Source organism: Anas platyrhynchos, chromosome 2 (genome assembly GCF_047663525.1).
Source record: "Anas platyrhynchos isolate ZD024472 breed Pekin duck chromosome 2, IASCAAS_PekinDuck_T2T, whole genome shotgun sequence".
NCBI classification, from domain to species: Eukaryota; Metazoa; Chordata; class Aves; order Anseriformes; family Anatidae; genus Anas; species Anas platyrhynchos.
In genome coordinates, this window is record NC_092588.1 from 75988263 (window position 1) to 76004817 (window position 16555).

Genomic DNA, 16555 nt, shown 5'->3' on the forward strand with positions numbered 1-16555 from the left:
TACTTTATTTTTCAACTCAAAGAAACTCCCATATGGCTTATCTCAAGGTATCACCCTCCTCTGGTCCCAAACCTCTATCGATTCTCTTCTACAAAGGGTGGAAGAGGGCATGAAAAATGCTTAACAATCCCTCCCTTGTCTTCATGATGCAGACTTCAGTCCTTGGGCAGCAGCTATGGAAGGGTCTTTCCCTTGCCAGGCTTCTTTGCTGTCATTTGTAAGTTCCTGACCTTACTAGGAAGACGCTACCTTTGTTCAAATGTACTCATATGGTAACAGATGCCAGACCACACCTGGGAATCCTTCAGCTGTGGTGTGTTTTATTTATTTCTCCCTATTTCAACACAAAGGTCATGACTGGTGCAAGGCCATCTCTACTGTGTTTTCAAAACAAACCCCAACACTATTAGGTAAACTTGTCAGCCTACCTGACCTGGTCATTCAAGGTCACAGGTAGATGAATGTAGCTAATGCCATCGTCGTCTTCCACATCCACAGACAGAATTGTGTGAGGTCATTTCAGGATGTCCAGAGATGGTTAAGCTCTGGTTGCAAAGCAGCGCCGCAAGCTGCAGTCATTACCTCCTGTAGGATCAAACCAGCCTCCTGCAGCCCCGTTTTTCACTAACGTAAACTCTGCTGGTGACTTGCTCTCTGAGAGCAGCAGTAGTAAGAGTAATCTGTCCCAAGATTTCATCTGCCTCCTCTACTTCTCACGTTCATATTCAGAATCCCATTTTAAACAGCTCATCATCTGCCACATCCTACCAGAAGTGGAGTCCTTATTTTAGATCTTGTTTGGGTAGAGCACCAGGCAGCTCATCACCTGACTCGTGGCAGGGGGAAACACTCTAACTGAGAAGGGCCAACTTACAGTTTTCTCTTGACGACTGAACACTTTATGGTGCCCGTGTGCCAATACTCTAAACAGGGCTAGTGAGATGCAGTGGTCTGATGAGTACGAACTTAACGACCTGGCTATAGGAGGAAGAAAACAAGTTGGAAAATTAACTGTTAAATAATTTTTCAAGTTTTTTTTTGTTTGTTTGTTTTTAGGGGTTTTCAAGTCCTGTGCCAGCACGTTCAGTCCAGAAGCTTTAGGAGCATTGGATAAAACACAGTAGTGATTTACCTCGGTTGCTGGTTAGCCTCTGAGAAAGTTACATGATCAGCTAAAAAAAATCTTCATCCAGAAATGTTAACTAGTTTTACTTCCTGTCCCTTCTCCTTGCAAACGCATGGCAGAGCACACCAGTGCCCACCGGTTGTATTACATGCTATGTTTTATAGGATATACATTATATATATCTACAGTGTAAGCTGACTGTTCTCACTGTGACAGCAAACCCCATCAGTTGTTCACAAGCTGCATGTTGTCCAAACAGAGCCTTTACCTTTGAGTAACTCATCTGCAAAACCTGCTGCTTTTCCTAACACAAGCCACCACCGACTATTTGCAAATAACGGTAATTGATCAATATAGCACGTATCAGGATCTGGACACCACGTTTGAGAAGCTGTTCTCAGCTGGGAAACAGAATAATTTCCTGCTACAGGAGCAGTCATTGCTAAGAAATTCAATTCTCGTGGCACTTCGAAGATTAAAGTTTTGTTCTAAAGTATACTCAAAGCACTGGAAAAACTCTATGATCTATAACATAGTCCTCCAAATTGACAAAAATGTTAGATTGCACTTTGCAGCGCTATACAGGAAATCCCAAGACTAATTAGTTCCTGGTTTTTATACAATTGCATTTTCAGAAATTGTTCTTGCTGTCACAGCTGGCCTTGGGACTATTTACATATTTTCCCACACATTCGGGCTATCAGTCATGATCAGATAGCTGTACTCCTTGCGCACAAGCAGAAAAGGAAATTGTCACAATCTGAGCAGTTATGACTCCTGAGGCTTATTTTAATTATAATAGGGATAGCAAAACAATTCCAAGGATCGACTTTTTTCCCCTTAATTGTGGGATCAGCAATGGGATTAGGTCATATTCAGAACTTTTTAACTGACTCTTCCCTTTCTTGTATAACCCTTTGAAACATCCTTTATATGTGTTTGTTTGTTTGTTTATTTGTTTGTTTTTTTTTTTTAATGGTGTTAATTCATAGTTTATGTGGCAGTTTGTTAATATTTTGAACATATATTTTAACTTAACTGAAGTTGCCAAGCATTCTTTGAAATATAATGCTGTGAACTAATATTTATTATGTTCCATGAGTTATTTCTTTGCAGGAACATCTACCACATAAGCTGGAGGAACATATAATAAGGAAATAAATAATTAATTAAACAAAAGATGTGCAAGGTTACCTTGCTAACTTACTAGTAACCCTACTGAAGGTAACCAGTTCTGTGTGAATGAGGTGATTCGTGAGAATTTTTTTAGAACTAAGCAATGGCTGTTCAGTGTGATTTAAATGAAAAAAAATCTAGATCATTGTTCTTCTCCCTCTTCATAAATTCATCCTTTTCCATCATTATGAGAAAATTTTTATTAAAAATATTAATATTTCAAAACCCTAGGCAACTGCATGTTTACCTTTTCCCCTCCTTCCACTATTTTTTATTATTATTTTTCGGTTCTTTCTTCTTCTCTCATCTCTTCTGTTTTGGCTTGTTTCAACTGCTCTGTTGCTCTTATAACCTGTTCCTTACCTGTTGTCTCACTCCTTTCTCTAGACTCCTTGAAGAATGCACCCCAGCCTTTCAGGCTAACCCTTGGCTACGATGCTTTCCACAAAGCACAGCTCCTGATGACATCTGCCCAGGCTACAACCAGGTATTACAGCCTCTGCCTTCTTTCTCCCTGGAGTCCTGCTCTCCTGTTGGCTCCAGTCCCCAGGAGCATCAGGGAAGTCCTCTGGTAAACACCGGAAAACCCAGAGACCTTGCCACTGCACGGGCTCATTTTAAACCCTTGACAGAAGAAAAAAAAATACATATCCAATCTGAAATGAAATTTAACCGTGTTTTATTTCATTTCTCAGGCTTGGAGAATAGTTGTGTCTTTTTTTTTTTTTTTTCCTAAGCAAATTGGGTGAATGGAATATTGTATGTCTCTTGGTATCCCGCAAGCTGTGCGAGTACTATATAATACTTGAAATCTCTTAGCAATTTAAGGCTTTGAAATTCAAATGCAGCTCACTTCGAGAGAATCCTGAATTGTAACATGTCCCAGTGTCACACTGAGATGGTCTGCTTTACCGTGGCAGTTAAGTTCTAAAAAGAGAAAATAACCTGAACTGACCAGTGAAACCCAGTCAGATTTGGTTTATGTACAGAAGCATAAATACTTTGAGAAATTTTGGTCTGAACTGAAGCTTAACTTCCCAGTGAGAGGCTTCGATGTCGTGCTGGAAAGCACAAAAGGTGAGAGGGTTATGTGTCAGAAATGGAGGCAATCGTTCAGACAGGAAGAGAGACTGAGAAAGTTTTCATGAGTATCTGAAACAAATTTGTACATGTGGCTCTCTGGTCAGTTGTTTGACTTAAAGAATGGCAAAGAAAAAGCAAAAAGTGATTCTTACACATAGGTTTGGGCAACAGCACCCGGCTCTGCTTGGCATCCCAAGCAGATTTTGCATCTAGTGTCACTTTGTTTTAGTTCTCTGGCATCTAAGTGCTTTCTGAAATAACCTGATACCAACGCAGCAAGGTCCTAGTCCTTCGCCGTGACTCCCCAGCAGCACAGCAGCACAATTTTCAAACTTACATGGATAAACATTCAACCACCAAATATGCAAGCAAGAAAGTAAAACCGGCGTGTAAATCTTTCTCATCGGGATTATTTTACTACCATGCAAGCCAAACCGCTTCAGATTTATTATTCAGAAATCAAGGCGGTAACTCAACCCCGCTGCACGATGCCTCGAGCAAAGCAAAAAGGCAAGCACCAGAGAGCTAGTGAGCACTGAGCAGCTCTCCTTCCTCGCCGCTCCCTGGCACGATTTTGGGTGGGAGAGCGCAGGGCAGCTGTAGGAAACCTACCTGGCTGTAGCTCTGGATGGCACCTCTGGCCTGGGCGCTGCGGGCCGGGAGCGGGGCGGCTGCCGTCTCACCCAGGGCGAGGGTCTGGTTGCTGTGGTAGCTGGCCGAGTACTGGAAGGAGCCCTCGGGCTTGGCGTTGAGCTGGAGAGCACTCTGGGACAGGAGGCTGGGCCCTGCAGGGAGAGGGATGGAGCCGTCAGCAAGTCTCAGGGAAAGAGCATGCAGGCGCTGTGCAGCGGGCAGCCCTCGGAGGCGTCAATCGCGTGCCACATTTTGGCTTTGCAGTGATAAAAGTCACCTAAATTAAAACGTCTCTTTACCCCTCAATCAGCAGTGTTATGCCATTCAAGTTACAGAGCATGTCTCTTTCTTCAAGAGTCACAAACTGTCTGGGAAAGAAATTCCAAGCCTAAATAAAGCCAACCAAATGATTTGATAAAGAAGTATTCAGCTCAGAATACTTTATGAGTTTCCCTTTTTTTTTTTTTTTTTTTCCCCCCAGATAAGCCTGTTTATTTCACTTAATTACACCCAGTCGGTCAGTATGGGAAATGCTAATTTGTCCTTCCCCAGGCCCCAGCACATCGGATCTATTGACTGCTGCTCCTCTGCAGTGTACACACGGTGATGCAATACTTTGGTGCCTGTAGGGATGGATGGCAGCCTTTAAAATATTAATAGCTCCTCTCATCATGTAGAGCTCACCCTGATCTTGGTGAATTTTTGATGACTATTTTGTCAGCCTATCTTGTCTTTCTCATCACAGTAGCACACAGTAGGAGAGCACAGCACAGGCAGAGAGCTCAGATTGGGGCTGCCAAACCGAGAGGTTCGTGCAGCGTTGGGAGTATGAACAGTGACACCTTCAACAGGCATTTAGCTGCTCCGCAAAACTCGAACATGCTCCCATATTCATTAGGTTCATTTGCTAGCAGTGGAGCTGATCACATCCACCCAGCAGGTTTCCTGATTTTGGCTGTGAGAGCGTGTACGGGGCAGGGGAAGGCTCTGGCTGCACCACGCAGTCCGCGTGGCTGAGACGGGACCTCCCGGGACCACTGCTGATGGTGACCTCCTCCTGTCCCCATGCACAAAGAGCTGCACTAAAGAATACCCACCTAATCCTCCCCTATGCCATCTCTGATCGCAGTCTCTCCTAGTTTTCAAGGAACTAGCTGACTCTTCCGTGGTGTCTGGGCCCAGCAAGCGAAAGAGAAGAGGAGAGAAAAGACGAGGGTTATGCCTGGGGCATTGCACGTGTTACAAAGCAGTCTAGCTTCACCTCAACAGCTACGATGCACAGCATTTTCAGTGGCTCCGCGGGGACAATACCTTCACGTGCTGGCTAGCACAAACAAGCTCAAGAGAGCACAGCAGGTGACACAAACCTTAAGGGATGTGAAATGATAATGTTGGTTTAGCTCCGGGAGCACACATGGAAAAATTTTAAAGAGACTTACGACAGTCAAATTTCAATGAATTTTACCAGAAATAATTCCCAATACATCTCTAATACAAATGCCAAATTTTGTGTCCTGTAAGTCTTTGCTAAGAGGATGATTAAAAAGATTTCCATTTAAAAATGTGCAAACAACCCCCCTTCTCCCCAAAATTAACATGGAAAATATTTTTTCCTCAGCTTGTTTCTCAGAAATGGCAGACTCATTATAACTGACATTTTCCCAAATCCAACCTGAATGGCTTATATTATATAAAAAAAATAAAATGCAGTAGGCTGTGTAATAGTGGAAGCGCTCGCATCTGAGTGCAGACAGTGATTATGACACTATTTTACATATCGACAGTTTATCAATTGCCAAATCAATCTTCATTCATCAGAATATTCCAGATCTAGGACAAATTTAGAAAATAAGTTCTGGGCCTTGTATTTTCCTTACAAGCACAGAAGGAGGCAGGGCTTCATGTATGTTGAGAGGTTATTAATATCACACGCACAGGAAAGTTGAATTAATCCTGCATGGATGCTTAAAAAGCCAGTATCTGGTAGCTTTCTATTCCCAGATAACCCTTACTAAGCATTTTCCATTAAACTGTTTTTGTTGCAAATCTTGTTGTTTAATAAAAAAAATATTCATAGTTTTCTTTAACAATCATAAAGAAAATACAGGCATAGTTTCAAAATATATATTTTAGATGTTATATTAACCTTTTAACCTTTCAGATTTTGAATTTTCACTGAAAATTTGCCTACGATCAACTGCCACAATTAAGTCCACAAAATTCACAAAAGCATAACTTTCCCAGGAGGGGAAAAAAGTTGAAGCAAGAAAGAAATTTTTGCACATGAAAGTGTTTCAACTCATTCTTAAAGTAATTATGCTATGACATTTCTAAAGCTTAAATAATGATTAAACTATCACATGCTATGAACTCAATATGTTTAAATTTTCATTGCATCTGGCTTTTAAGCGTTCTTTTCATATTACTATTGCTCACTAGGGAATGCACGTAGCCAGCTAGGATCACATACAAGGGCTCCCTGCACCATTTAGCCTAAAAGTTTCAATGCACTTCAAGAAATATATCAAAACTGGGGAAAACGAAAGAAAAAAATAAAAAGTTAGAAAGTTTGAAGCACATGGCTGTGAACTCACTAAATATTAGGTAAAAGTTTTTATTTTGTACCTTAACAAGCAGTAATGAGCTACTATAACCTACATGTATTTGAGTAAAGTAATTACAAAGTAATTTGAGAGAAACAGACAGATATTTAAATTTCAAACATACCCTCATTTCTCAACCAAAAGTAGAACAAATTTGAGTCTGCTCACCTGCAAATAACTAAGTCTAAAACAAGCATAGAGACTGCATGGTACATTTGAAATCAGAGTGATCTTGAAAAAAACATGAGTTCCTTTTTTTAGGATTTAGTGACTACAAGCAGTCCCATCTTGTTGATAGGGAAAAGATGGATCACATCTCCCATCAGGATTCTTGAGATTTCAATCTGAAGGCACAAACAAACCCTCTGAAGAGCCTGCAGCTCACACAGAAGAGAAGAAAGTGGTTTGTTTGTGTACTGCTGTACACAGAAATAAATGGTAAGGCTTACTGATGGCTCTTTACAGAAAACTACTCTTCCTACCTGGCAACAATTTCCACTCCATTGTGTTAGTACAAGAAATTGTGTATGCAATTATTTTCCATTTGTTTTTGGAAGCATTAAAGCAACTGGAAATTCTTTATTTTCGGTCAGGTACTCTAAATCAGCAGTTAGCTATTGGAATAATTCAATCTCATTTGTTACCTTAATGCTACATAATTAAATATCAATCTTCAATTTAAAATATGCTTGAAAACAGCTCCAGCTTCATAAGGTTCAGTTTAGCAGATACTGAGTATTTATAATACTGCTTCAAATATTTGCACTACATTTTGTGTGGTTGCTGTTTGGGAGGACGTAACTACCTGTTTTCCCATACGTTTTTTCACCATTAAATCAAACACCTGTTCTTCTTGTGGGAGAATATTAGTGTTGGGTTATTCGTGGTGGATAGCACCAAACTTGTACTGATTCAGTGGATGTCAGTTTCCTCCTGTATTATCACTAAAATAGTTTCCTAAATTTCACATTTGTACTGAATCAGAGCCATCACACCATAAGACGTACCACTGTGGACCAACTTCTAAAGATGGAGCAGGGCTCGGTGAGGAACTCTTGGGTGTGCACCTTGCTTGGGAAACAAAAGTGCACTAAAGCTGGGGAAAGCTTCTGGAGCATGGAGAAGGCCAGGCAAGAAGGGAACAGAAGAGGATGAAGGACATTCCTACAGGAGGGAGCCAACCCACAAGGAAACCTCAGGGGTGAAGGAGAGCACAGGACTTCTCCAGGAATCAGAGAAGGCAAATGGGAGTTTCCTTCACAGCCTGGAAACCCAGGTGCTAGAAGGCATGGCAGGGTTAGATGAAAAGTCACCCATTCAGAGAGTGAGGGAAACTTCCCAAGTTTCTTTGGAAGCCCTTTTCATTAGCTTGTATTACCCACTGCTCTTAAAGTCAGTTGTGTTATAGGTTGTTATTTTTCTACTTTAAAAGCCTAATAGTTTAAGAGCTTTGGAGTACCTGCTAGTACCTGGCACGCTTACTTCAAGGTCAACAGGGAAGGGGAGCAGATCCCCTGCAAGACTCTTGCCTACTTTGAGTACCACCACTAAGGACATTAGCATCAAGGACTACACTTGCCCTTCTGCCACACCGTACTTGATAATCACAGAATCATTAAGGTTGGAAAAGACCCCAAAATCATCTGGTCCAACCATCGCCCTACCACCACTGTCACCCACTAACCCATGTCCCTAAGCACCACATCCAACCTTTCCTTGAACACCCCCAGGGACAGTGATGCCACCACTTCCCTGGGAAACCCATTCCAATGCCTGACCGCTCTTTCTCCTAATTTCCAACCTAAACCTTCCCAGGCACAACTTGAGGCCATTCCCTCTGGTCCTACCACAGTTACCTGTGAGAAGAGGCCAACCCCTAGCTCCCCACACCTTCCTTTCAGGCAGTTGTAAAGGTCTCCCCTGAGCCTCCTCTTCTCCAGACCAAACACCCCCGGTTCCCTCAGCCGCTCCTCACAGGACTTGTGTTCCAGGCCATTCACCAGCTTCGTAGCCCTTCTCTGGACACGCTCCAGAAAATAAGCAGAGTTTGGCATTACTGTGAACAAGCTGATTTATGGCATTAAGTATGGTGTATACAGCCATAAATATAAGCTGCTGATTAATAGACTCCATCACAAACCACTGACGAAAGAGAAGCTGTGCAGCACCTCGCTGCTTCTGGCAAGGGTTGGTCACAGAGCTTGCAGAAGTGTGGGGCTGCAGAATTAGCCTCACCAGGCACGGCTGGGGCTGTTACTGAGCCCTTTACCTGTAAAGGATAAGGTGCTGCATGGCAAGATTTCACCTCAAGCCATTGTACTTCTTTCTGAATGATAATACAATGTGCAATGCTGCAATCTGGTGAAGCATAGCTATTTAAAAACCAAAGCAAGGAAGTGAGCGGTCTTAAATGATAGGATTATTATTAATTCAGTGAAATCATAGTAACAGTTGGTTACAGGAAATCAAAGTCACACAAAGAGTCCTGATTATAATCATCTAAGTCTGTGTCAAAAATGGAAAAAAAAAAAAAAGAAAAAAAAAAAAAGAAATTATGAAAACATTTGTCCTTTTATTTTTAAGTGCAATATTTTCTTTGGAATTCAAATCTTGGGCCTGCCCATTCTGCTTTCTTCAGACCACCTCTTCTTCCATCTTCCAACATTCAGAATCAAAAAATCCAAGCCAAACACGTAACAACAAAAAAAAGAGCAAGAACCAAAACTTCCATTTTGATTTCTTTTTAAAATAAGTAATTCTTATACAGTGTGTGTTTGCATACAGACAGAATTGTTTCAGAACAGCAGAATAACAAGATACTTCTCGGTACCTGCAGGTACTGTTCTGGCTCTACCAGTGAATTCTAAGACAATGAAAAAAATAGTTACAAATGCACATAAAAAATAGAAAAAATACACATTAACTTTTCATTCTACTTCTTATCCAAGAAATAACAAAATATTATAGACCAGTAAGGGAAACAAAAAACATAACAACAAAATTCTATCCGTATAATTATTTTGCTATGTTTTTCTGTTTAGGTCATACCTTATGTTTCCTTTTTTTCAAACAACACTTTTCAGCCTACTCAAAACAAGATAAAAAAAGCTTTCTGTTGTTTGAAAAAAAGTGCAGTTTGCTTTTAAACGGTATCATGTTGCTCAGCACAGAAATTTGTTTAACTTGTGCAACTGACTTTTTACCTACATTTCATCAGAACAATCCCACTTACACAATGAAGGAAGGTCCAAAATGTCCATTTTTGTATGCTCAGAAATCCTCAGGGGCTAAGGCTACTATATTCAAATCCATTGAAGTACACCTGGCAATTTCAGTAGGAGTCAAACCAGTTTTTAAGATATTTTAAGTGTAAGAAAGTAAAGCGTGCTTACAGAGAAAATGTACCAACTGAAAGTACAGTATAAAGTCAAATAAAAAATACAGTACTGGAAAAGAGTAGCTATATTATTTGAAATGCTGTCTTTTTTTACATTTGAAATGCTAGTCATTTTTTACATCTTTTTTTTTTTTCTTTTTTCTTTTTTCTGTTCAGATTTAGTCTATCAGGAATACCATTTGTAAAAGTAAGCTTTTGCATGGGACTGCGAGAAGTTCAGCTGAAAAGCAGTTGACTTCATTGCTATGTCGAATCAGTAACTTCTGCAGCGGAGATGCCCTTCCCGGGGCAGAGAGCAGCACTGGGCAGAGGCAGCAGCCACTTGGCTAGAACGTGTGGGCAATGGAGCAGCACCAAAAACCAGCTCTCTGGTGGGTCACAGAAAGGGCTGCAGGGTGGCAGAAGGTCACTAACAGAGGCAACCTGTCCTCACATCAGCAGTATGGGTAGACACATTTGAACATAAATCAAATCTCAGTAATTCACTCCAGTTTGGGCTACCCCATGTCATTAGCAGACCAACTACATCAGCATGCTCCACAGTTTAAAGGGATGCTTCTTTCTGCTGGTCCTCCTGCAAAAAGAGGGATTTAACACTCCCTGACATTGCCAAATTCAAAGACAATTGAATGCAGATTTCCTCACACCCTTGGAAACAAACACAGAGAGAAGCTGGAATCCACAGTCCTGGGCTAGGAAGAAGGATGCTCAAATTAAGCATCGAAAGAATTAAATTAAAAAAAAAAAATAAAAAAAAATGACCAGAGTTAATCAGCACAGTACTGAATTTTGATTCAGTGGATAGTCATTAATGCCTACTGGAGCTTCCGTGAGAGATGATAAAAAACAGGCACCCTAGCCATCAGCAATCTAATAGCTGTTAGAATCAGAGCTGGTTGGGAATCAGAGCTGGTGAGTCATGACATGTTCTCTTCCCTTCTTTCAGAAGGTCCCTGTCCGCTGAATATGCAGTAGCAGTGATTTCCAGATCATATCCCACGGTGGTCATAAGCAAAAGAGTACTTCATGTAAAAAAACCACTAGGAATTTGGAGTCCAAGGAGCTTAACTGTGTCAGAAGTTAAGCATTTCTAGCAGTTAACTGTTGTAATTGCTGAGAAGACATGAAGTGCTGAGAGACTGGTGCACTACCTTTACACTGATTAGAGGTGGAAGGAAGAAACACAGCCTATTAAATTTTGCTATTTGCAATATTAGTATATCCTGAGTGAGGATTTAGAAACACCTACGTGATGTAAAATCTGATAAGAGTTAGGTACAATCAGTATTGGTACTGCTATATTTTTATCTATAGGACAGCCAGATAAGGTAGTAGGAGTCTGTGGATTAACTTTATTATAAACTAAGATAACTTAATATTTTATTTTTTTTTTACCTTATCTTGTAGTGCCATTGCTGGTTCACAAAACTAAATAGACAAGATTCAGAATGTGGGATTATTGTGAAGGAGGAATGCACAAAAAGAAACCAAAGAACTCATTCCTTGTGGTAGTATTAATGACAGCCTATCCCTACTGTCTGCCAGTCAATCATCTGAAAAGTTACTCATTTCCTAGTAGGTAGACTGCAGTATCTCATGGAATACATCACATAGGAAATTCTTAGAAATTGTAGCTTCCCTGTACATGACAAGTCAAGATATTTTTAGTTCATGCAATATAGCTATTGTATGGTCAATCTTCAACAGAAAAAAAAAATAATTATTAAACAGGACTAATATTTCGCATTACGGAACAGAAGCTATTATGTAATAAGCATTCAATAATACATTATCTGTTAGTTGTTAAATGATCAAATAATTATCATATAACGATAAGTTACATACAGTACTATATTAATACAAGATAAGGGCATGATTAATTCCGTAGTCTAAATGTATGTAATAATTACTTTTGAATTGGCTAAAATACTTGAACTACAAACTACAGAAATACACACCTAGTCAGCCTCCGTGAGATAATTACATGCTTGTTACTTAGTTTTCCGTGTGAAGTTTCCAGTGAAACTAGCACGTGAGTGGAAAGAGCAGGATGTTTTCTCTGCTTAAGATTTAAACTCAGTTGGAATACTGAGGCACATTTCCTCTCCAATTAAGTGGTAAACTGGAGCACAATTATTGTGTTATACATTTCCATTTGGTCAATCATCTATTGCAATGCCAGTTCTAATTGACAAAGGAAATAGACCAAAGCATGCTAGAACGAACATTTAATTAGCTCACATACCAATTATAAACAACACTTCACTCACCTTCGATCAACTGACAGAAGTAGTAATGATAAATTATAGAGTAAGTGTAAATAAAGTGTTTTTAATTAGTGTAATTAATCACTTCACACATTCTTCAACCTGCTTTGCTCATTTGGGTAAGAGTTGAAACAAAGCACTAACAAAACTCCTTTAATGTCCTTTAAACATTCATTTACAGAGTTAATAGGTTGAGGTGCCTCACATTCCAGCTGGAGGAGTCATCTTCTAAGTGTTCATATAGGCCTAATTAAGGATTTCAAATACCAAAAGTCATTGTTTACTGTTCCTTCTTCCTCTTAGGTCATTTAGTTTCAGTGTGAAATATTGATTCCTACCCTACAACCTACTTTTCTTTGTTTAAGTGTGTATAGTTATGCAAAGTAGTTGCTAACCACTCCGAAAGCCTGGTTGTATTTGTTGCCCAGTTTTGCAAAGAGATGTATGACCATTTGTTTGTTTTAAAACCCTCCACTGCAGCATGGCTTATTTTCGAGATCATCTGAAACATTCTTTGAAGAAACTCTCTGTTGCTGGGATAATTTCGGACAGTGCTGGAAAGCTGAGGAATTGAGTGGAGGGACGGTGAGGGAAACCCTGCAGGGGATTGCTTAGGATGACAAGGAGCAGCCACCTAAGCTCAGACTTCTCTTCCCCATTTCCTAGTCTCTGTGGAAGTTGCAACAAGTGTAGATGGAAGCAACAGAGGCAGTGGTCAGATGTAGGGAAAGCCATGGGAGCTAGAAGGGAGACCTTTCTGGATATCATAAAAAGAGGATGTTTTCTTAATTACAGGCAGAAAAAGGAAAAATTAGGCCAAAGGAAAATATAAAATTCGAAGAAGATAATCAGCCATCAACACGGGCTTGAGTCAGAGGCTTACTATGCATAAGATGTCATGAGAAAAAATAATGAGGAAAAAATTAAATGTATCAATTAAGACAATTGGTCAAACATTCTGGAGGAAAAGAAGGACTTTAAAGACAGCTGTTAGTCATATCTCAGATCTGACTCATACACTCAGGACAGTACTAGGAAAATATTTCAAGATCTATATTCTAGGAGATAAATATTACAGATGACAGTACCTCTATATTACAATAAAGAATGTCACAGCTGCAACGTAACACAGGCATTCCATGGCCTAGTAATGCATAAAGCTTAAAAAAGGGGGGAAAAAAAGCATACACATACCTAAACTGAAGGAATAAGTTATAAACTTTATATTAAATTAGCTCCCTTGTTATGAAACAAGCATATCTCCTGAGATGAGAGGCAGCATTCTTGAACAAGTACACTGAAAATGAACTTGTTTTACAGAAATGGAAAGTAATTTATATGCAATACTATGATCTACCAATACTAAGAAGGCTATGTTCTACCTACAGATACAGAAAAGGGTTGTAGTGTTGTTACAGAACATATTTTTAGGGACTGGAAAATAGAATTCGGTGGAATGTGTTCAGAAATGTAGCCTAAGCTCATTTTCATCCAAGCAGCCTATAAGTGATATGTATCTGTCGAAAAGATGTAAAAACTAGGCTGATACTATTATGTGAGGGAACAAGACAAGGATATCCCTTCTAACTCTCTTTCTAACCTAATTACTGCTAGAATAAAAGACAAAGATCATTTTATTTTGAGAGTAGGTGAACTGGGAACAGAAAATAGTTTCATTGCATTCTGGTTATCATATGCTTATGCTGATAAAAACTCGGCTATTATTGTAAGAGAAAAAATGAAAGCTTTGGTTAGGATTTGAAATAATAAACCACTGCTGAGTGGGACAGCAAAGCACCACAACCATCCACAAGAAGTAGTGGGAAACCTGAAGTGAGAAAGCCATTTAGAAATTCCTCTGTCAGTGACTCTCAGGAGCAGCTCTGAAATCAAGGCTGCTGGAAAATGAGCACTAGCACCGACTATCGGGACTCCAGCACGTTACTGCAAACCCATACTGCCCGGTGGTTAAAATTCACTAACTGTGCACATGGGAGGGACAAGAAGAAAACCAGAAATAGCTGAACTGAGTAAGGAAGTGTTTTAAGAGGAGGAATTTCTTCATGGATGGCAAAAATTTGTAGGTGATACATTATGAATGCAATAGAACTTTCAGTGAGATAAAATAAAAGTTGTTTGAAAGTTAGGAACCATATGTGGCAAATACGAAATCCCAGACTCAGAGAACAGGGCAACATAGCAAAGCCTAAAGCAACCCTGAAATAATAAGCTAAGTTCAGTGTTATTTACTCAGATAAAGCATTATGTTTTACTTTCTATATCCATCCAGACATGGTATTACTCCAGATGTTTGTACAAAATGCAAGACAGATGAATCTTCTTTCATAAGCAATACTTGGTAAAGTTTGATGGTTAGAAAAACTTGAGAGTTCTGTTTCAGATGAGAGAATTTATTGGAGATGTTAGAGATCAAGACCTAAAGATAAGCAACAAGCAATAACAGGGTTAAACATATTTAACCTCAGAATACAGAAGTTCCCCTTGTCTTTGATTTTTATAGAAAAAAACTGTCTGTTATTCAGATTAAAATCAAGGATAAGCTACTACTGCAATTTTTAACCGACCTCAGGATTAAACAACTTCTTTTGTGGAAGATTAATCATATTTTATGAAATCGTTTGCTAAACTCTGCACATATTGAAATCAGATATTATCTGAAAGACATAATTTATCATTAGCTATTAGGATGATGGGCTTTATAGGAGCAATGGATAGAAGGAGCCCGGGTGAAAGATGGGCAGCCAGGATAACAGCTCAATTGCATCTCTGCGCTACACAGGACACAAAGAGGAAAAGTAATATCCTCTAGCCTTCTGTCTAGGGATGTGTAAGGTTGATCGGGAGCTCTTTTGGCAGGAAAATTTCTGCTAGCACATGTTACACCCTCACAAGGAGTCTCTGCCTACAAAACCTTGTCAGTGGCCTGAAGTAGACATGATGTGAATTAAACCACTTCTTTCCACAAACGACCTGATTTGTTGATGGTGATGTTACTTCTGTAAAACTCTACAGGTGGCATGCAATACTAGGAGTGGCAGAAGTCACACAGTATTCCGTGTAACAGAAGTTTCCTACGTATTAAAAGATCAGACTATGGAAGAACAGTAGAACTGAACTGGGCTTTTGGGATGGGATTAGGTATGTTTCTGAAGGTGACCACAAGAAGAAACTTGCATGCAGGAGGATGCACAGTGTGCAGCTATGCAGCCAGCAATCTCTGACTAGGAAGGAAGTCTCATGCTTCCATTTGGGTAACACTGAATTTTGGCATAAATAATTGTAATTTTTTAAATTTATGTTTTCATAGTCAATCTATCTCCCATTTTGCAAGAGATACACACTTTTAAAATGGAGTGTGTGCTTGGTTTACAGGAAAAAAAAAGCCAAATAAATTAAGAACATCTTTTGTATGATTAAATCATAATTTTTGGAAGCATTTTATACCTTAAAAGACCAACTGTCAATTTCAAGTGTTCCTAATCGCCCTCTCTGCCCACCACAGCTTAAGGCTGCTATTGATAGTATTGAACGAAAGTGTTCCCTTTTTATTTCTAGGAAATAAAATCAGATGGTTACAGACATCACACAAGCGTGACTCACATGAAAGCTGAGTGCATTATCAGAAATCAAAAAAATCACACAAATCTCTTCTGGTAGACTTAACCTATGCTGTTAGCAAAAATAAAAACAAACAAACGTAAGCTTCTGACTACAAAGCATATACAACTATTCACGGATATCTAGATCAGATACCAAAAGGTATCATTGCGTCTCTTACTTTGCTCTATAAACATAGCTACTTGCATAGAATAGGTCTCCTCTGACGTGCAAAGTAGAACTCTTTTTTTTTTTCTTTTTCCCTGACCTTTAATAGGCTTAAATTTTGAATCTTTTCTGTCCACAAATGAAAATGGCTCTGGTTTCTGAGATGACCTGGCTCAGAATGTATTTAACACTGCCTTGGAAGTCGGTTTACTAACAAGTAAGTCAATAAGGTCAAAATTTTATGAGAAACTTTTTCACATGCCAGAAACACCCAAGCCATAAAGCAGAAGGTATGCCCCGATCTATGTGGGTTGAAGACAAACACTGCCGAAAACTTCTCCGTGGCCAAAACCATACCTGCCAAGATGATCTGCTCCATGCACATTTCACACAGGCCAACAAGCCAATTACCTCTTTTGCACAGCTGTATTTACAGACCAGTTTCGTGCTCACAAGCTGGCGTGGGTAGTTCAGAGAGCCGTGC

General features: G+C 39.6%; 1 protein-coding gene across 10 annotated transcripts in view; it reads right to left on the reverse strand.

Moving 5' to 3' along the window:
* CTNND2 (catenin delta 2) overlaps positions 1 to 16555 on the reverse strand; it is a 644010-nt gene that overhangs the window by 277826 nt on the left and 349629 nt on the right. For 9 of the 10 annotated variants that reach the window (XR_011807716.1, XR_011807715.1, XM_072034965.1 and 6 more), the window contains 2 exons: positions 5116 to 5190; positions 3998 to 4170 (listed from right to left, as the gene is read on the reverse strand). Coding sequence is in view for 8 of the 10 variants with exons in the window: in XM_072034965.1 (XP_071891066.1) it covers positions 3998 to 4170; positions 5116 to 5190 (248 nt within the window). In the remaining 2 variants the exon portion in view is untranslated. The remainder of the gene's footprint in view (positions 1 to 3997; positions 4171 to 5115; positions 5191 to 16555) is intronic. The other variant, XM_072034966.1, reaches the window with a different exon arrangement.